Source organism: Nipponia nippon, unplaced genomic scaffold (genome assembly GCF_047370975.1).
Source record: "Nipponia nippon isolate SJK-2023a ecotype South Korea unplaced genomic scaffold, ASM4737097v1 scaffold_18, whole genome shotgun sequence".
Lineage (NCBI taxonomy): Eukaryota > Metazoa > Chordata > Aves > Pelecaniformes > Threskiornithidae > Nipponia > Nipponia nippon.
The window spans coordinates 3,557,143-3,577,702 of record NW_028262334.1 but is presented as its reverse complement, the minus strand read 5'-3'; the positions used below and the strand labels follow the sequence as shown (position 1 = coordinate 3,577,702).

The following is a 20,560-nucleotide window of genomic DNA, read 5'->3' as shown; positions in this document are numbered from 1 at the left end:
GCCAGGGTGTGGTAGCCTAGCATGGCCTTAGCCAAACGCCAGTACCAACTGGCCAGAAGAACAAAGCTTTTATTCCCTGGCACATCTCCCGTGCTTTTCACCACCACCCCCGGGCTCCCTATCTGGGCTGCTGCCTTTAATGGGTTTACACAATTTAAGTGAATCTGTTGGCTTTTATCTTCACGTGGCCTTGAGCATCTCTGGTGCTCACGCTGGCACGCAAGGTACAGCTCTTCCCTCTCTCTGAACCTTTTCTCGTGTTACAGAGCCCTGGGAGCTATTCCCTACCTCCAGCATCCTGGCTGGGGCTTTGCTGCCTTTCTCCAGCAGCGCGGGGGGGTTGCTGCAGCATTATCGTTTCATTTTATTCTTTATTTGCCGGCTGCTGAGCACTAAGCTGAGTGTCGCAACTGGAACGGTGCCTTTCCAAGAGTCGGCGCTCTAGTCTGTGCGCATGAGTGGCTCGATTTGGATTACGTGGTGGCCAGAGCCGCTGTGGTCTCATCCTAGCCCAAGATCCCCAGTAGTGGCTGAGCACCAGACTTCACTAACACAGGAAGGTGCTTTCAGCCTTCTCTTCCACCAAGCAAACTCTCATAGCTTGATAAAGAGCAGTCAAACAGGATAACGGTTCCACTTGATCAACTAACTCTGGGTTTGGTTGCATGTCATTTATTTCAACTTGTACAGAGAAGCTTGAACAGCTGTGTGGAAAAACACTTAGTTGTTTTTTTTTTCTTTCTTCTTAGGTAATATAATTTAAAAGTGGTAAATACACAGTATTTAAACTTGATACACCTGATAAAGTTAAATGCATAATAAAGGGGTAGGAGTGAAACACAAGCCTCGGTCATTAAACAAACAGTATAAAAATCAGCAATAGTTCCGGACCTTAGAAAAGAAACAGATCAATCGCCTGATAGGTAAGAGGGGACCACCAAGAAAAACTACTCAAGACAAGAGGCCTGGTTTCCCCTTAGCACTTTCCTGTGTGCTTTCAGAGCCCAAAAGGCTTAGTACCCAGCATTAAACCGACAGTCAGCACTGGGCTTGCTTGAAAGGAAGGGAGCTGGGGAAATCAAGCTACAGCCCAGTTCCAAGGCACAAGCAAAATGTTTACTTCACTGTCAGAAAAAAAGCTAGCTCTACTACTAAGGAACAGCAGCGAGGGAACTGAGCGGATTTATATACACAGTACAGCTTCTCTAACAGGTCATGCATTTAGCTAGATCTTCCGCACACAGCCACGCTTTATGCTTTCGACAGAACTAACCAACAAGAAAAACCTGCATCGAGTTTCTTTCAGCAATGTGCATTTGGCTGCAGCCCTACCGGAGCTGGCACCGAGAGACAATCGTTTTGGAGAGCGCCTTAGGGAAGCGCTGAGCTTTAGGCTGACGAACCAAGCCCGTGCTAGCCGTAAGACGCTGAGCTACGGTAACATCTGAGGCCCAGTAACTGTGGCTGGGCATCGAGCAACTGGTACAGCTTACGCGGTGCTGAAGCCGTGTTGCACCTGGCAAGCCTGCCTGGTAAGTGTAAACTGTCTCGCTAGGCGCCTGACAAAACACACGCCAGAGATGATGGACAGGCAGCACAGAGCATCTCTACAACTCACCTTTAACAAAACACACCACACACACTGCTACGCACCAGCTATAAATAATCAGATCCCCCCTTTTTTTTTTTTTTTTTGGCAGAACAAGTCCATGTACAGGGTTAGAGAACCAGGCTGCCCACTCACACGCTTTTCCGCAATGAAAAGTCCTGTTCAGAACGGGGGAGCAGGCAGCTGTAGTAGTGCTGGCACCCAGGTTACCTGTTTGGTTTTTCCCATAGCTGAAGCTGCAGGGCTTTGGCATAGCCTCGGACTAAACTGGGAGGAAAACAGTGCATATCTTATGGCTCCAAACTCCGTAGTACTGCTCCTAAACCACGAACCATCGTCCCTGGCTTTGGAGAGAGGCCAGCAGCACAATGTTTCAGTAATAAATTGCGATTTAGGGGGAGCATTGCTTCAAGTGATCAAAAGATGTAAGGGACAGTTTGCGTAGGCACCTGCACACTTGCTAACGCTACAGCGGCTTTAACAACGCCCCGTCCTAACCAGGAATTACCGGGCCAGATCCGACTGCAGCAGGGCCAAGGACCTCAGTGCTTTGCTGCTTGCAGTGCCCAAGATCAAGGAAGACAAGGGGCCAGTCACTTCCTAAAGGCAGGGCACCCATGGCCAGGGTTAGCAGGCAGAGATCTTGCCGTTAACCAAAATACTTGGGTCTCTCCTGGCACCTTCTTCCTCAGGGCAAAGGATTCGGCCTTAGCCGTCCCTTATATGCTGGGGACATTCGAATCCTCCCCCTCTTTCAGGCACACCGGCATTTTAAATGCCCTGTTCAAGGTCACACAACCACACCAGACTGAGAAGAGAAGCCAGCCCTTTCCCCCGCAGCCCCACGCCGTACTTACCGTGACCCCTTTCCCCAAGCAAGCCCTGACTCTTCTCCAGCTCACCCGCACTCCGCCATTCTCCAGCTTTGTCCGAGCACGGAGAACTTGGGAAAGTGAGTCTGGCCATCAGAATCTCTCCCACCACACGATAGATTCTTTTTTTTTTTTTTTTTTTTTACAAGCACCACAAAATAATCAGAGTAATCTGACTGAAGGTGAAAGAGCTCTTCATAAGAAACAATCCATGAATTAGGTATACACTTAATTTACTGACAAGCCTCTGATCCACAGGCATTCACAAATTACTGGTAACGAACTTGCAAAAAATACATAGCATTGGCCCCAAAATCCAGATTAAGAGTTTGGAAAACAAAAGTTTCTTTGAAAATTACTAGCTAATCTAAGTATTTCATCGAGATCTTAAATTCTAAGCAAGCCCTAAGTCTATACTTAAAAAATAGCATAAGTTGTATTATTTTTAATTGTAGTAAACCATGTAATGTACATGGAAGTGAAGGATTTTACCCTGAATTTTATATTTAATTATATATGTACCTAGATCAAGTAAAAGATTTAGAAACAAAACTTGTTAGTGCTTCCTCTGCTGTTCAAAACAAACATTCGGCTAAACACCACCTTTCACTCGTACGTCTGCAGCAAAAATAGTTCAGACTGAACTTAAGCCCTTAGATACCTTTTCCTTTCATACCCTGAATACTCAACTTACCAAGTCCTACTCACACCAAGACCTTAGGAAAGGCGTTAATTACCTTTGGCGATAATTAACCTCACTTTCCGAACGTCCCGAAGATGCTGTTTAATACAACGTGGCTCACAAAGGTAGGCATTCTTTAAAAAGCTGAAAAGGTGGGTTTTTGCTTTGTTCCCATGCAGTTAAAAAGGTGTCAATTAAAAACAAACCAGAACGACGAGAAATAGATGCAACAACATTTCCGGTAGGTCGTGAACTCTCAAAGTGTGCACGTGTAGTCGGACTGTTGTGGATGCCACTCGGCAAACGCTTCACCCTGCTCTGCGTGCCCACCGACTACGCGATGGGCATACAACACCCCTGGGATGCTGCCATTAGTCCCTGCAAATTATTTGGCATTAAACCCAGGTAAAAGCAGTTCCAAATGCATTTTTGTTTGACTGCCTTTTTTTTTTTTTTTTTTTTTGCAAAGCACTGTTGCTGCTCAACACGATAGCTCACCTCTCTGCTATCAGCCAGCACCTTTCTCACAAGAAGTCAGCAGTCCAAGCGATCGGAGATGTTCAATGTTTATGACAAGCAGTCGGATGTCTTATAACATGCTGCTATGTAAGCTCTACATCCAGCATTATACTGAAATAGTGCCACGTCATGCTGTGTTTGGTGTAGGCTCTGTTAATGTCGCTCATCCTCAGCTGCACGCTGTAATAACGCGCCCCAGACCCAAGTGGCTCAACAGAACCGTAAAGTCGATGTTCATGAAAGAAGTTCCTCCTCTCCCACGTTGGGCAAATCATTGCATTTCAGATTATCTTCACTGCCTTGTTTCCTGCTTTAAAAGGAAATAAAACAGTTGCTGAGTGACTCGGAAAAAGGCAAAGCAGACAATGAGACCCCAGCATCTGCCCCTTCCCCACCATGGGACCTTTGGGCCCCTGAGCATGTGTCGTCTCCCCCCAGCTCCCTTGTAACAGGCTGGAAGTACCATAAAAAGATGCTTTTCAGCCCATCGGAGGGACAGGATATGCCATGTCACAAAAATCATCCCACAAAGCGGTTACCGGTCAGACAGAGGGTGTGTGAACAGCCCAGTCATGGCCCCACACAAAAGATTCAAAGCCCAACTCCTCAAATTCTCCTCCTGTGCTTTGCAGCGATTTCCAGAGCACAAAACAAGCTGCAAACATCTTGTCGGGCCGAGGCGGTGACACTTACGGCAGCAGGTTCCCGGGGGCAGACAATGACCGCTCCTCCCTCCTGCTCCCCTCGAACGGGTTCCCAAAGGATCGCTTCCGGATCATCGTTTTAACCAAGATCTGCAAGACCAGATTGGAGTCGTCACGGACGCTTTCCTTTCATTCAAGAGCAACAGGAACATCCAACCCTCATGCCCAAGTAATTAAGAAAACTAGTGAAAGTAAGTAAAAATTCTTAAAAAAAAAAAAACAACAACAAAAGCAAACCAGAGGAAGCATGTTTACAAGTCTCCAACTGCTTAAGACGTGGGCTGTATCCTCATCCGAAACCCACGGTGCAACAACTGAACATGCAGATGAGAGCCACGCTAAGAGTGAGAGGCTGAAAAGGAGAGCAAAGCCAGGTCTGGGAAGATTTTCTCCTCCTAAAAGCAGGTTTTATTGATTACTGCATCCAGTACCTGCAAATTCCCAGTTCCCCGTGATTACCTGGCAGAAGAATTCATTGGAAAGGGAGAGGGGAAGGAAGGAACCGGCACAATTTTGCCTTAACCTTTACCAAAACCAGGCTGAAAAAACTGGCCGTTTGTCTAGCTTTGGCTGCAAAACACAAAGTCACCCAGCATCAGCTGCAGTCGGAGACTGCTGGGAACACAGCAAGTGTCGGGGTTCTTCCCAGGCATCCCCCAACTTATTTTGCAGGTGGGAGCAGAGAACAACATGAGCAGCACAGGACCCTGCCTCAGCATGTGCATCCTGCTCTGGGAACCCCTGGCTTCCTTCCATATTGCTTCTCGTCCCTCTGTGCCTTATTTATCTGCTCACCACGGTGGACTCAGAGCCCCTACACCTCTGAAACACGTGTGCCAGCAGGGTCCCGCAGGGGAAGGCGTTTTATGAGAGAGTCAAAGCCACGTGAAATCTCATACTCGAATCTCGTACTCGAGCGTTAACGCCTGCAGTTGGATGCACAGAGATCAGGCACCGGAGGGTAATTTTGAAGAACAAATGGAAATGGCAAAATACAAATCTGCCTGGAGGCGGTGCGTTATTTAAGAGGCAAGAGTCGCAGTAAAAGCTCATTTGCCCTGAGCTGTGCTAAACACACCTGGATTTTCAACGGGGTCAGGAGCACTGAGCCATCCTCTGCTGCATCGCAGCAAGTCACCTCCGAACAGGAGAAAGGGGAAAACCCCCCCATCAACGGTGATCTCTTCAGAGCAAGATCCGCTTTTTCAGCTTGAGCAGCACAAGGCACATTTGCATATTAACGTACCTGCGGTTGAAGAGACTTCTGCAGGGTACCGAAGTGGGAGAGAGCTCCAGAAATGGAGCCAGATGTGGGCACAGCCACAAGATGGAAAAGGGGCTTCAAAGGGAGACCTGTCCTTCAAAGAATCACAGCCTGGGTGTCTACAGGCAGATAACGTCGCGCCAGGGAACTGCGCATGGTCGCTTGCTGTTTCTCCTAGCATAAGGGCTAGCAGGCACCCAAAGAAATCATTAGGTTCAAAACCCAGAAGGATTTCACTTTCCACACAGGGCAGGGTTACGCTGTGGTTCTCACCACCACAGTGGGTTGCAGAGCATAAAAATATGATCTTGAAAAGAGATGAGATGAATTCACCAAGAATAGCTCCAGGCGGGGGCTGGCGCACACTGTGGCCCAGATAAAATCTCCATCCTGGGAAGCTCCTGCAGCTCCTATGGCCGGACAGGCACAGCAGGGCAGGAGCTCCCTGTGTCTGGCCAAAACACCCGCTCCCAGCCGCAGCCAGGTCCTGGACCAGATGCTCTTTTGCCCTGAGCAAATACAATGATATTTAGGCAGCCAGCTGAAGCGTGGAGACTGGCAACCCACTGATGGGTCCCTTCGGGACCGCTGTGAACTATTCCTCTGCACCTCAGGGTACGGCCACCTCCAGTGAGATGCTAAGACCGCATCTTGCAGCACTTTTTTCCGAGAGAGGGAAGGTCTTTGCTCTAATCCTGCCCAACACTTTTGCAGCAACCTCCAGCTGCTTGGGACCGCCCTGGGAGGCAGCGTGGACCCCAGTGTGTGCCCGCAGACCATCGGCCTCCCTCGTACTCACCACGGTGGCCAGGCTGGGGATGTGCTTGACCGAATTCTCCACCTCCTCCTCCGTCACCTCGACGAGGGTGCAGTTCTCATCCTCCGTGGGCAGCAGCTCCGCTCCGTTCTTGGTGACCCAAGGGTGCAACTTCAATTAATAACACAGCCTGTCAGGAACGATTTCCTCTTTTTCGTAACTCAAACAACACAAGCCTGGCAAACGCATCTCCTCGCCCAAGCTACGGGCCCTGTGTGCTCCTGAAATACCAGGGAGCAGGGGAGAGATATGCCATCTCACTGGTGAGCCAGCTCACGCTGGAGCCACCAGGAACGGCTCAGCCCGGAGGAGAAAATGTCGCAGTGCGGCTCATCCGGAGCCAGCGCTGGCCCCATCTACGCAACTGAGCAATAACCTTGGTGACCTACAGCACTGGGCATCTCAGCGGATTTTAGGGAAGAAGACTTATTTTCACACTCATCTTACGGATGAGGCAGCGCCAAGAGGCAGGAGCGATTTATTCCAGCCCATATGTATGAGCAGTAGTGACGGGGAGACCCGCCGAGCCCTAGTCTTGGACCTGAATTAATCCACGACAGAAGGCAGAAACCCCTCTTTCACCTTGCCCACACACCTGGTGTCTTGGATGGCTGCAGGAGGAGCACAACACGGTTCAGCAATTCCCCCGCAATCCTTTCCCCCTACCTTAGTCTCCATTTTCTCAGCTTCTCGCCCCTTCCAGGCTCCTGCAGGGGCAGAGGACCAGAAATCTCCTGCGAAAGGCTGTTGCACAGTACTTTCCTGGTAGCAGAGGAAATACTGTACTCAGGGGATTTCCTTTTGCCTGACTTCTGTAGGCACCAAAGGTCCCAAAGCTGAGCAGGTCCCCGGAGCAGGGGAAGGAGCTGGGACTTACCTGCCCAGGGGCCCTGGGCACAGGGGGAGGACCTAGCCTGGCACGATCAAACTGACTCCCAAAAAAAGCCGAGCAAGGAGAACCCAACAGAAGTGAAGCCACAGCCAACACCAAGGGGTTGGGTCAGTACCTTGATTTCTGGGACCGAAATCCTAGATTCAGGATTTTTATCCAGCATCCGTGTAATCAAGTCCTTCAAGAAGTCTGTAACTTCTGGCCTGGGGAAAGGAGAGGGGAGAGATGAGATGGGGAAGGGGATGGATGCTGCCTCCCTTCTTCACCCCCCAGTGCCAGCCACCGTGGGCCTTCCCGGGCAGATTGGGGCTGGACCCCAGCCCTGGCAGGGATGCAGCTCCGGGTACTCGTGCACCCAAGTGCCACACAGCCTCTCCTCTCCAAACCCCTCAGGGAAGCAAAATATCCCCTTTTTGGGCAATCTCAAGCATGATCCCACGTGTAGGGGGCTGGGAGAGCCCAACACCAACTCCACCCAGGCTAAAACCCAACAGGCAGCAACTGCAAGGGTTAATCCATTCCCTCAAACGCCTCTGAAACTTCAATCACTCCTTCTTCGGCAACTGCAAACCAGGAGATGTTGCTATCATGTTTAATGCAAGAAAGTTTTCCAGGGCCAAGGGCCAAAAGAAGGGCTCAGAGCCTGAGTTTTGCAAAACCACAGCGGAGCAGGGCCAGCCCCACCCGGGCAGTGCCTGAGAAATGACTCAAATGAGCTTTAAAATAAAGGCTGAGGGTTGGGGTTTGGTTTTTTTTTTTTTTTTTGAGTACTTACTGGTCTGGAAACTCCAGCGTTTGGGTCTTGATTTTATTGTGTAAACTCAGGATCCTTTCATCCATAAAAGGGCACTATCGTGAAGAAAAAGAGCAATGAGAAAAGCAACAACCTCGGTTAAGAAGCAGCAGTGGGGCAGTCAGTCGAGTATTGGGATCTCATAGGGTTTGAAGGAGAGCAAGTTATAGGAAAATACCAGAAGAGTTCCTATTATATCAATGTCTTCTTTTAAATGCAATGAAAAAAACATTTGACTAAAAGAATGACTGAATTACTACAACAGCTCCTTTCCTAAAAAATCTGGCCAGGCACAGAATTTTTCCCCCGGGGAAAAAAAGAGAAACACGGCCCATCCCACGGACAGGCAGAGATTTCCCATTTCCACCCACCCATCCCCGTCTCCCCTCAGCAATACCCGACTGCTCAAGCGGGGGTGCAGGGTGCAAATCCTGGCACATGGGAGGCACACGCCAAACCCTCCCTGGGCCACCAACAGCACTGAAAAATCAGTCTTGTTACCTGCCCAAACACGAAGCAGTACAGTGTGATCCCCATGGCCCAGACATCCAAAGCCTGCAGAGCAAAGAAAGCACAGTTAGATCTGCAACAGACAGCGTGTACAACGAAGATTAGCTCAAAACTCCTCAAATGGCTATTAAATACCTTTCCAGAGAAGATTTTCCTGGTTTCTGAGAGCGTCTCCGGGGCCATGAAGGCGGGGGTGCCCACCGTGTTGGTTAAGAGGGCATCGGCGCCCTTGAACTCATTGCTCACTCCGAAGTCAGCGATCTTGACGTGCCCGTCTTCCCCCACGAGGAGGTTGGAAGGTTTAATATCCCGGTGGATTATCTTTTGATAGTGCACTGCAGCCGAAGGAAAAACACGCAATTCAGCAGCAGCACTGGTCTGCAGCAGAGGAGCCACGAAGCCCCTGCACGGCTGTAAGCCTTTTGCTAACACCATGACCAGCCCCAGCTTCAAAAACCCCTGCGCAGTAGCATGAGCCACCAGAAATGGCACCGTACACCAGCAGAAAGTCCAGCCCCAGGTGTTTAGAGAAAAATAAAAATAAGAAATCCCATCCGTTTTGCACAGACACTCACAGTATTCAATGCCCTTGATCAGATCCTGGAAGTAGAACCGAGCCTGGTCCTCGCTGAGAGGTTTCAGGGTTGGGATTTCCATCACGGGGCTGCAAAGGCAACAGAGAACGGAGCTCGTTCCCCATCCCGATGCACTGAAACAGGTCCCGGAGGCAACAGCAATTGTAACTGGGTTGGGGAGATGCTACCCAAACACGCAGGGTAGCATCATGAACCTCCGCACCATGAACCTCCCCATCACCTCTGCGTCCCGCACCCGCCTCAGGCGGCTGAGCTGTGGCACCCGCCAACCCGTCTCACGTTCATGCTTTAGTAGGTTGAAATCTGGAATTCAATACTCACCCTTGCTTCACCAGTTCAAACACTGAAACGCAAAAGAGAAGGTGATTAGGGATCACTTACAGGTTAGAGCTCCTGTGAGCACAGTCTCAGCACAAAAGCAATTATTTTAATAACAAAAATTCTAAAAATAATATATTTTTTAAAAAAAGGAGATGCCATCTTATGCAAGGCACATGGCATTCTGGTTGCTTCCATTTCCAATTAAAGGAATGCTGCCAACTACCTTCTCAGTGCTGCAGCTTCAGCATCATGAAGTGTCCTCCACATGGCACACTGAAACCCTCAGTTTACCTGCAAAACCAAGGCTGAGCCCACGCCCCGAGCAAACCTCTGCGCTGGGCCATGAAGGCATCGCACGCTCCTCCGCTAGTACAGGCTGAACAGAAATGATGGAAAAGAAATGCCCCCTCCAAAAGTGTGTGTATTTACATCAAGCAAACCGCTGCGGTCTGCAAGACAGGTTGGGAAGGAGCTCATTTGTACCATGGATAATTAACACGTGCCTTGTTCTCGAAGCCAAAGAAACAAAGCTACTTTCTAGCAGCCCAGCTTCAGAGCCGAGAACATAAATGCTGGTACCTTTCATGGCAAAGCATGCCCTGATGTTGAATTAAAGCCTATAAAGTGCTATAAAGCACGCCTGTCTCCTTTCTCAACACAGAGTGGATCCTGTTTGCTCCGACTGCTAGAGGGGATTTGCTCCTCCAGCACATCCAGGCCACAGCCGCTCCAAGGAGAGACCCAACCTCGCACGCAGCCGCCCCAAAACACAGGGGGAAACCCTTTGCCCCGGCAAACCCCAATCCCCTGACACCCCGCGAGCGCTGCAGAGCGGTGGGCAGTTACCCATGTACAGGTGGTCCTCGCTGGGGTCATCCAGGACCTGCCGAAAGAAGCAGAAAGGAAATTAAACAACACCAAAAAAACCTTGCAAATGAAACACTGTGATTTTTTTATTTAGAGGCCATCTCAATTCTGCACCATCTGCACCATTAGCATGGTCTGCTAATCGCCGAGCTTCTACCCACAAGGCGTGGGGGAAAGAAAAAAAAGAGGACAGAGATATAGCTGTACTTCAGGAAAGTAAATATTTAAAACACAGAGGAAGCATCATCTGACTCATGAGCCAAATAAACTCCAGCCTGCACATCCTTAATTCTTGATTTTTGGACTATTTCATACAGTCACTGGGCAGAGGGCAGGCCAGCTGCACCGCAGAACCTGCAGAAACACTGGTTTCTCCCCAAAACCCATCTGAGCACTTGTTTCCTCCAAGGAAACAACATTTTTCTGCATTTCCCTTTCTCGGCAGGGAAGAAATAAATCCTCTTTTGGAAGGTGGGAATAAAAAAAACCTTTTAAACCAAGGAAAACATGAGTCTCCCATAGGCAGGACCTGCCACAGCCATCCCAGCCTCTCTGCGGTCACTCCCCTCTGCCCAAGCCAACGTGTAGCCCATCCCCGCAGCATCCAGGCTCGGGGTGGGCTTCGGGAATGGGCTAGCCAGCGCTCACCTCCACCAGCTTCACCACGTTGGGGTGGTCCAGCTTCTTCAGGATGGCGATCTCCTGGTAGACCTGTTCGATGGGCCCTTTGGGCTGCAGGCAGCCCTCGGAGGCAGCCTTGGCCCCGCGGGGCGGTGGGCGACCTGCGGGAAAGGCAAAGACGGGGTGTCCGGTTGGGAACGAGCCCCCGGCGTCCCCAGGTCATCTCCCAGCCTAAAGCTTTTGCGCCACTTACGGGGGAAGCCCGCCTGTCTCATCAGCTTCTTTTTGGAGAGAACCTTCATTGCCTGCAAGAGGGGAAAAAAATGTAGAATTTGGGGCAAATCAAGGACAAAACAGAGCTGGCGGGAGGGGGCCGGCACGGAGCTGGGCAGGGAGTCAGCAGAGAGGATCCGTCCCCGTCCCCCATCCCACCCGCCCCACTGCGGGCTCTGGGGACGTGCACTACTCACATAGTAGGTGTTATCGTCCTCGTTGTAGGCCAGCTTCACCACCCCGTAGGAGCCCTAGAGAGGGGCACAGCCATGGGGACCAGTTAGGGGCAGTCCAAAAAAAACCCACAGCACCAAACCGGGCTCCGGGCTCCTCCGCAAACCCGGCCCCACTGGGATCACGGAGCTGGCGGGTGATGCCGGGGGTAGTGGGACACATGGGCTGGCATCACACCACTGGCAAAGAAAAGCTTCAAATGCCCCATTTCGTGGGAGGGGGGGGAATGGGGAAAATTAATAATAATTAAAAAAATGTATATATACAATTCAATCGGCATCACCCAGAAGAGACCGGCATCACAGCAAGGAGCCAGCTGAGTTGCCGTGGTGAGCAACTGAAATTGCCATCTCACCGGCTCGACAGCAAAAGCAAGCCCACCACCTTCCCACCCTGAATCCCCCCGTCCCACCCCAAACCCAGCCAATATTCACCTTCCCGATCTCATCCTTCAGCTTGTACTGGTTGAGCTGCACACAGTCCTGCGGGGAGAGAGGGGGGGGGTCCAACACGAGCCACAAAACCGCTCGCGTTTGCTCTCCTCCTGTTAAATCTCCAGCAAAACTTTCTCTGCAAACTCACGCCCTGTCCTGCTCTGCCCAGGCACCCGCTCAGGGCTGGGCAGCTTTGATTCACGAGCCATAAACGCCAGCCACCCAGCCACGCGTCGGCGTGTTTATAGACGCCTAATTGCAAATGTTAACGGCCGGGCAGGCAATATTGTCCGCTCACGTGGAACGAGAGCGCACGACAGGCGGGCGGTGGTGGGGATCAGCAGCCGGGAGAGCCCCGGGGGGTTTAACACCGGCGCCCTGGCGCCGAGCATTTTTATTTCTTATGCGCAAAGCAGCCCCTTGCTGCCTGTTTTCTGTCAGTGCTGGCAGGCTGGGGGCAGGCAGGGCCATTTTCTCTGTAGATCTCAGCAGATCTCTCTTTTTTTTTTTTTTTTTTAATTTTTAAGGGAGAGAAAAAGAAAATCACAGCATGTTGCCAGCTCCCCCAAAACGTAGCCATGAGAGCTGGCAGCATCTGCAAAAGGCACAAAACGCAGCGAGCTGCTGGGTCCCACCTCCCCGAGGGCTGTCCCCATGGCCCAGGATGGCCCAGGACATCCCACTGTCTCCCATCTGCGGACATAGCATGGGGTTTTATCCCGAGAAACCAAGTGAGAAGCAATGCTGCAGGGGGGAAAACCATCAGGACGGAGGCAGGAGAGCTGCGGGAGCAGCATTTGTCCCCGCTCACCTGCAGTCCCGTGATGGACACGCGGTTCGACTCTACCGTCGGCCGCCGTGGCAGCCGCGGGGAGGAATGCGGGGACGTCACCGGAGAGTAAGGGAGGGACGGGTAGATGAAGCGTTCGTTGGCGGCGTCGCCGCCGCTCCCAGGCGAGCGAGCAGGCTGTGACCGCTCCTGCAGGGAGAGCTTTCGGCCAGAGAGGTGCAGCTTCGCCCTCGGCTCCCGGCCGTCCCCAAAACCCTCGCCACCGGCTGCGTTCATCTCCTCCTCGCTTGCACTCCCCGTCGCGTCGTACTCGGTCACCACGATGAGTGAGGCCATGCCGCGACGGCGGGGGCTCAGCGGCGGGCGGTCCCGCGGTGCCGCAGGCGCTTGGCGGCCGCAGCCTCCGTCACGGCAGAGGGGCCACAGGGCGGGCGAGCTGCCGGGGACGCATGATGGCATGGTGCGGCCGATGGCCTCATCGCGGCCACGTTGCAACGGAGAGGCACACCTGAAAACACAGGGCGGCTCAGCCGGGCTCCCCTGCAAAGCTGGATTTCCTCCTGCCGGTCATTACTCTACAGATGAATTTATTCATCCCATAGGGCATGGTAAAGCCAAGGGCAGGGGTGCAGGATGGCACCAGGACCATGCACCCGCCCTGCCACGCGGCGGACCCCAGGCAGGGGCCAGCCTCAGCTCCAGGCTGCTCCTTCCACCCCCTTTATTTAAACACCTCCAGGAAATACCACCCCCACTGTCTCCACTACAGAAATACATGGAATTTTATGTATTTTACGTGTATTTTATGTATTTTACATGTATTTTACAGGGGTAGGATCAGGCCCTGCACTATGCCGGCATAAATACCACTCGGTTCCTTGCTTTACTGCCTGGTCCCGTGGTCGGAGCAGGCAAATCTCTGCCAAACACCCCCCGAAGGAAGCAGTTCATGGGGACAGGGCCCTGCTTACCAAGCGTGGGGTGCAGGATCAGCCCCCCTGGCTCACTGCCTCCTCCTGCAGCCCTTCATTGCCAGCGATTTCTCTTCCTCGCCCCGGGTTCCCTACGGCCTTCTGTGCAAAAATCAGGTTCCTGAAGCTTGGGATAAATGAGAAAACAATTCTGTTAGCAACAAAGAACTAAAAAAAATACATATATATATATAAAAAATTAAATAATAATTTAAAAAGGGGAGAAAACGGTGTCATTCACACATGCCGAGTGCCCTGCAGCAGCCGGGGAAGTTCAATGGTTGGTTGTAAACCATCACTCTTCGCTGCTGCGACGCCAGTGCTGTTTTTAATTTCTAGGTTAACGAGTTGCTGCAGAAGCAAGTGAAAAAAAATATCCAGAAACAAACAGCCCAGAAGCAGGAACAAGGTTTGAGGCGTTTTTCTGCCTGGTTCCCACACCTCAGCGAGGCGGACGGTTAAAATTAGCTCCACTCATCTCCATTGAAGTTTCCGTGATGCACCCACAGCACAACCACTCTGAATCAGCCCAGCAGAAATTACGGGTCAAGTACAGAAATCAAATCGTCTCCCCCTTCCTCGAGGCTTCACAATGGCCTAATTGCTGTTTTCAACACCAATCTATAAACCGGAGCTTTTTTTGCCCGAGTGGGATCAGCCCGGAGCTAAAGCCGACCTGGTGCCGCTTGCTGCTTCAAGGCGCAGAGAAACACAGGGGATGCGAAGGCTATAAATAAGCCGACGAACAGCAACAAGGACAAACTATTTCAGAAACTCCGCGTTTCGCGGGGCTGAATCCACTCCCTGGATGGGGCTTTGCTGGGCAAGAGAGCCGGGAGCCACCAGCCAAGCCAAGATGGGGCTCCACATCTCAGGCATCGTGGCTGCAAAATTCCCCCCCCCGGTGCTGCTGGCGGCCACAACAGCGTGTTTTAATGCACTCCCAAAGTGGATTAAAATAAACAGGCACCCCCCCCCCCCCCATTCATCCCAAACCCGCGGGGATGCATCTCAAGGCCGGTTGCCATTTGCCTGGCTTGCTTTGGGCACCCCGCCAGCAGGCACATATAAATAGCCGGAGCCGATCCCAAATGCTGTGCCCTCTACCCTCACTGTGCACCGCGGCCGCACCAAAAAAGGCAGCTCATCGGGGTGGCCCCGGGATGAAGCCACCCCAGGAGCATCGCCGCCTGCAGCACCGGTCCCCGGCAGTGGCACGGCACAGCCAGGCATCCCGTCCTGCCCCCAGAGCATCGCCTGCATCTGAATTTCCAAGGGTTCATGCTGAACTTTGATGGGCTAGAGCAAAATTGAATCATGAAGTCTTTGCCACACTTGAGAGCAGAGCATGCCCTGGCCGGTGGGAGTTAATTGGCTTGACCAGGATAAACATATCAAGGCTGATTAATTCAAGCAGCCTTCCCCGGGCTCTGTAAACAGGCTAAAAGTCATCCAAGCACCATCGTAACATTGGCTAGCGTGGAAAATCGAAGGGGTTTTTCCCTCTGCGTCTGTGCAAAGGCACCAAGCACAGGGTTTTGCAGAAATGGCCCTTTGAGATGATACCTTCCCCGAGAGAAACCCGAAAGTGGGATCCCACTGTTGAACACAGCCCCGCGGGACGTGGGACAACTGCTAATGACGGCGCAGCCAGTTCTCCTTAACAAGCACACGGGGAGGCTGAGGAGGAAGAGGAGAACAGCCGTATTCCCAGCCAGAGGGAAAACTAAAATAGCTGGAATGGGGGGAATAAACCCAAAGGGAGAAATACAGCCTAGGGGCTTTGGCTTCACCAACCCACCCAAGTCCTTGCCCGGGGAAAAGCGGCACATTCTAGTATGAATTCCAGCAGATCCTTATGTAAAAGCGAGCAGCACATGCCCGCAAAATCCTCAGGAAATATAACAGCCTGGTGTATAGAAATGATTTATCGGCACGGCTTTTGGCTGCAATCCATATATAACCCATAGCGGCTGCGGCAGGATTATCAAAGCAATCAGTCTTGCATCTAATTCAGCAAGGAGAGGGATATTAAAATGAAAAGAGGTCTGTGAAACCCTGGCAGCAGCTCTCCCTCTTGCTCAGCGTCCACGTGGCTTTAGTGGAAACGAATGGGAGCGAAATCGGCCCCTGTGAGGGTGAAGTGATTTTTACAGCCCCCTCCTGCCGCCCCAGCTCTGCTGTGAGCGTGTGGGCCCTGCCTGGTCCCTGCTGGGATGCAGCCACCTCCAGATGGGAACACGCTGACCGATTTCGGGGGGCGCAGAGGATGACACCTTGCAGCCAGCACTGGCTGCACAGATTTAAATCGGAGCATACGGACACACCGGCCTGTCCTTCCCTCCCTGGAGCTCTTTCTCTACCCAGGCACAGGGCGGGCGATAGGACGGCATCCCCGGCTCCCACCGGCTTCCACGCGCTCGCCTTCCCCCCGTGCGCTTCCCTCCGGCAAGGCCAGACGCGGTGTCAGGGTCAGACCCTCCCAAGCGAGTGAGACGTGGTGGCAGCTCCGGCAGCACCACCTCCATCCAACCTTCCATGGGGATCAGCTCGTGCACTGCAAAAAAAGCTGTTCATAACAAAATTGAACACAAACCACCTAAAACAAGGCTGATTTTACTCGCAGAGGATCCTCCCTCTGGTACCGCCGAACGTCTGCAGTTAAAAGTTAACCAGGGCCAGTGCACGGGGCAGTTATGGGCTCTCGCTGGGCAGAGTCCAGTGGCTATTTTGCTTTCCCCAGTCACTGTCAGCGGTGGAAGCGGCAGTGCCAAGAGCGGTGTCATCTGCAGCAACGGGGGCATCAATCACAGTTTCCCTTCCTATGGGCGAGCGCAGACCTTGCCAGAAATATATTAGTCACTCTAGTATACAAAGACCATATGCATCCCCGCCTGACTTTCAATGGAAAAAAATCTCTCAGCAGCTTCTCTGGAAGTCAGAGGACACCCCAAATAACGAGATACTGGAAACAGGCACCCAGCCCCCATCTGCGTCAGGTCTCTGCGCCCAAGCAGCGAAGCTTTTCATCGCCCCTGGGGCAAACAGAAGAGCTTCCCGCGCTTGCCTGGCCCATCCAACACAGGGGGGAAAGCACTGGGGAAAAAATACAAAGCTGGGCTGGTAGCATCGTAACAGCACGAAACCCAGTGGCCGGTTTCAATAGGAATCCAAAAACATCTTTAACAGGATTTTTTTATAATCTTGATGATACCACCTAATACTGCTTAAGCAATATATAATGAGCATCTCAAAACAAGAGTGTAACCTCCAGACCTGGTGTTGAGCATAGGCCGGGATGAGCTCAGGGCACCATCATCGCCTCGTCCAGCGCCGCTGAGCGGCTCCTGGCTCTCCTGGAAACAACAGCTCCCGCCCGCCATGCCCACAAGAGAGGAAACGAGAGCGGCTCTGCACTTTGTGAACACCACTTAAAAGACATTAGGGCTGAGCTGAAAGCAAAGCCTCCTCCAAATTACTGCCCCAATCTGATAACAGCTGCCTTCCCCGGAATGGCGCTGGTGGATCAGACACCCCTCGCAGCGCTCTCAGGGACGGGCTCGTGGGTTTTCTTGGCTGTTTTTCCCAAAACAAAGTGCTCAGGGAGAGGGGCCAGGAGAGGGATGGGGCTCCTTCCCCTGGGCGAGGGGCTGCATCCCTGGTCAGAGGCCACGAAGGCAGCTCCAGCCACCACACATCCCCTCCCCAGCACGGTCCCTGGCCCTGAGGACAACCCGGTCCTGTCCCCAGAGATGGCTTCTGGTCCTGTAGCATCGCACAGCCGCACGCCCAGCCCACGGCTCCATCGCACCAGCTTCCTGCGCTCATCCCGCCGCTGCTTTTGGTCTTTACCGTTACTTCATGCTCCCGATGCTCCGTGCCGTGCACGTGGCCGCAGGGCTGCGTCCCACCTCCTAACCACGCTCGGTCACTCGCAGCAACCCAACCTGTGGCTTCTCCTAATGAGACCTGTCCCCTCTACACCATCCTCCACCAGCTCCGTCCCCTCCATCTTCTCCTGGCCTCTCACTTGCCCCTTCGCCTTAAAAATCCCCTCCTTTTCGCAGCCCCACGGCCTAACTCTCCCCAGTCCCCCGCTCCGAGCCCTCGCCTCCCCGGGCAGGAGCCCCATGGGGTCCGCGGGACGCCTGGTGTCGCAGGGACGGCCACCACCCGGTCACATCCCCAAGCCTGGGATGCTGCCAGCCCATCGGCTACCACCGGCACACGTCGGGGCCGGTGGGTGGCCGAAGGCGAGCGGGAGCGGGGTCCCTGCCGGGCCCGGGCGGCCACAGCGCCGCTCCCCGAAATGCAACGGGGAAATGACAGCCCCGATCCCCCACCGCCAAAACACCCGCCCAGGCCGGCTGCGAGCCCCGCGGGAAAGCCCCGTTTGACGGCGATGCCGGTTTCTGCTCGGAGGGCATCCCCGGCCCGGCCCCCGCCGCCCCCGCCCGTCGCCGCCGCGGGTCCCTCCGGGCGCGGCTTTGTCTCCGCAGCCGCGGGGCGAATCCCCCGGCCGGGCCCGCCCGGCCTCGCTCCCCGCCCGCCCCCGCAGCCACCGACCTGGCGGGAGGGAGGCGCCGCTCCGCCGGGGGCAGGGAGCGGCCCCCGCGGCCCCCGCAGCCCCCGCAGCCGCCCGCGGGGCCGGAGCGCGGCCGCCCGGCGCCGCCTTCGCTTTCGGTTCCGCTCCGGCGGCGGCAGCGAGGGAAGGAGGGAGGGAAGGAGGGAGGGAGGGATGGAAGGAGGGAGGGAGGCCCCGCTCCGCCCCGGGGAAGGGGAGGTTTTCCCCCGGGCAGCCGCATCCTCCCCGCCCACCCCTATAAGCCGTTCCTTGGGGTGGTTTTTTTTGGTTTGGTTTGGTTTTTTTAATATTTTATTTCCCCCCTCCGGCCGCGGGGCTGCGCGACCCCGCCTTACCTCGCAGCGCAGCCGCGGGATGCAGCCGGGGCGCCCCGGCCGGTGCCGCTCCCCCGCCGCCGGCACCCCGCGTCCCGCAGGGCCGCGAACCGCAGCGGCCTCCGCCGCTGCCCGCCCCGGCGCTCGGCCGCCGCTTCCTCCCCCTGCCCTTGGGCGAACACGGGATTTCCAGCGTGAGCTCGACTGGGTCCAGATTGGGTCACCTGCATCGGCTCCCCCGCGCCTTTGCTAAGCGGTTGCCCAACGCTGCTGAAATCATCGCCTAAAGGGGGTTTTAGGGACCAGGTGTTTGGAAATGTCACAGCGGCCACCGCCAGGCCATCGCCGCCACTGAGCACAGCTCCCGCTCGGGTTGCAGCTCTGCAGCACCGGGACGGAGGCAACGCTGCCGCATGGGCACGGCCTTTAACTCCCCGGCTGGCACCAGCCCTTTGTAAACATCCCCTTGCTTTGTCCATGCTAGTTATTTGGGTTTTCTTATCGAGCCCATTCCCATCAAGCGCCATTCTTGTGCTGAGCTCACCTGCGGTTTTCTGATCAACTCTTCTTTTCGTGAAGCCAGACATGAACACCTCGGCTGGCCCAAACCCTCTTCCTCATTTTGCTTTGAGACCCATTTGTGGGCACCGCCTCAGCGTTGTAGAGCCATGCTTGCATGTGAGCTTTATGGATAAACGCTGCTATTTTGACCAGGATCTTGAAAGCCACTCTAGAAATCAGGTTTATGCACTTACTTAAAACAGTCGGTGCTCCGAACATTTTCTGGGTTGAACTCCTTGCCGCTGATCCATGGAGGTCTGATAACGGAGCTGAGAGGGGGCGAGCCACCAAACCCAGCGCTCCCGTGAAGCCCACGTGGGAACCTGGGTTACAACAGCTGTATTTCCAACAGTGAAAAGTTTTAAAGTTAGGCACTGATTATCTGCCAGCCGCCACGCTGCAACACTAATTAACGAGACACGTAAACTAGCACCGGACTACCCTCCTTTCAACCGCATCTTGGAGCTTCTCTCTTTTTGCCTTACCTGGCAGGGCTCCACCGAGCCAGGTTTAGGTCTGGTCTTGCTTTCTCGTCGCTAACAATGCCACAGCTTCATCTAGCGCTTCCTGGCAGGGTGTCTCCAAGGGTTTACACTGATGATGTTCAGGTTTATACAGTCACAAGGTGAAAGGACAGGCACCCCCGTCCCCAAGGGTCACCCACAAAAGGTTTACACTCACAAAAGTGGAACCCCGTCTGCCCTGAAATCCTGCACTACATCTGAAATGAAATTTTCTTCCAAAACGAGGATCTCGTTGCTGGAAGTCAATGGCAGCATACCAGATATTGAGTTCGGTGTGGTCTTCGTTTATTCACCCGTAAAACCAGAGCAGGTAAATTATATGCAGCACCTATGGGAGAACACGTACAAAAAAAACATTTCAGCTGAGCTGGGGCTCTTGTTCAGCACTCTTTACTTTCCTCGGCCGCTCTTTGCACGCACAAGGACACGTAACAACAATGCCGGGACTTTGCACCATTAGACCTCTCCAATTGAATCCTGTTTTTTTCCCTTCTGCCAGCACCATCTGTTTCTACAGAGTAAACAGCGATTGTAGACAGGTTAAACGCAAGGACATGTTTTAAATGAGACTCCCCGTTCTATACCACTTAAAATGAGCACAAAGGAGCTGCGCCTACGTTTTCCACAATTTTTTGTACCCCAGCGTTCATAAAGCCAGCATTGATTCTGAAAATGTCACTACCAAGAACAGATATTCTTTCATCGTGACTGTGCTACTCCCCTCAGTGTGTTTGTAACGCAGTCAAGACAGTCTTGTCTTTTTTTCCCCATTCAATACTTAACCTTAATTTCAAGTACAGAATAAAA

The 20,560-nt window shown here is 53.3% G+C and overlaps 1 protein-coding gene across 5 annotated transcripts; it reads right to left on the bottom strand.

The window, feature by feature from the left end:
- Positions 1–625: 625 nt before the first annotated feature.
- On the bottom strand, positions 626–18,795 carry CAMKK2 (calcium/calmodulin dependent protein kinase kinase 2). 5 transcript variants are annotated; one of them, XM_087754663.1, is made up of 18 exons: positions 18,690–18,795; positions 13,770–13,896; positions 12,820–13,306; positions 12,009–12,056; positions 11,538–11,591; positions 11,321–11,372; positions 11,095–11,228; positions 10,426–10,462; positions 9,580–9,601; positions 9,238–9,326; positions 8,798–8,997; positions 8,654–8,707; positions 8,135–8,208; positions 7,475–7,562; positions 7,134–7,229; positions 6,450–6,578; positions 4,376–4,476; positions 626–3,992 (listed from the first exon to the last, which is right to left on the bottom strand). In XM_087754663.1, the coding sequence occupies exons 3-18, from the start codon at positions 13,255–13,257 to the stop codon at positions 3,917–3,919; spliced, it is 1,692 nt and encodes a 563-aa protein (XP_087610789.1). In that variant the 5' UTR covers positions 13,258–13,306; positions 13,770–13,896; positions 18,690–18,795; the 3' UTR covers positions 626–3,916. The 5 variants fall into 5 exon arrangements, with proteins under 5 accessions (XP_087610789.1, XP_087610788.1, XP_087610790.1 ...); XM_087754662.1 differs by lacking the exon at positions 18,690–18,795 and adding an exon at positions 18,336–18,459; XM_087754664.1 differs by lacking the exon at positions 18,690–18,795 and adding an exon at positions 18,336–18,459 and having other exon boundaries at positions 626–3,989.
- Positions 18,796–20,560: the final 1,765 nt, after the last annotated feature.

Excerpts from the sequence above, each read along its gene's own strand:
- CAMKK2 (XM_087754663.1), bottom strand. The coding sequence starts at position 13,257 with ATGCCATCATGCGTCCCCGGCAGCTCGCCCGCCCTGTGGCCCCTCTGC. Across the intron at positions 7,563-8,134 it reads ACGCTGGAGTTTCCAGACCA|GCCAGAAGTTACAGACTTCT; the intron begins GTAAGTACTCAA and ends TCCTTTCCCCAG. Across the intron at positions 4,477-6,449 it reads TCCCCAGCCTGGCCACCGTG|ATCTTGGTTAAAACGATGAT; the intron begins GTGAGTACGAGG and ends CTGGTCTTGCAG.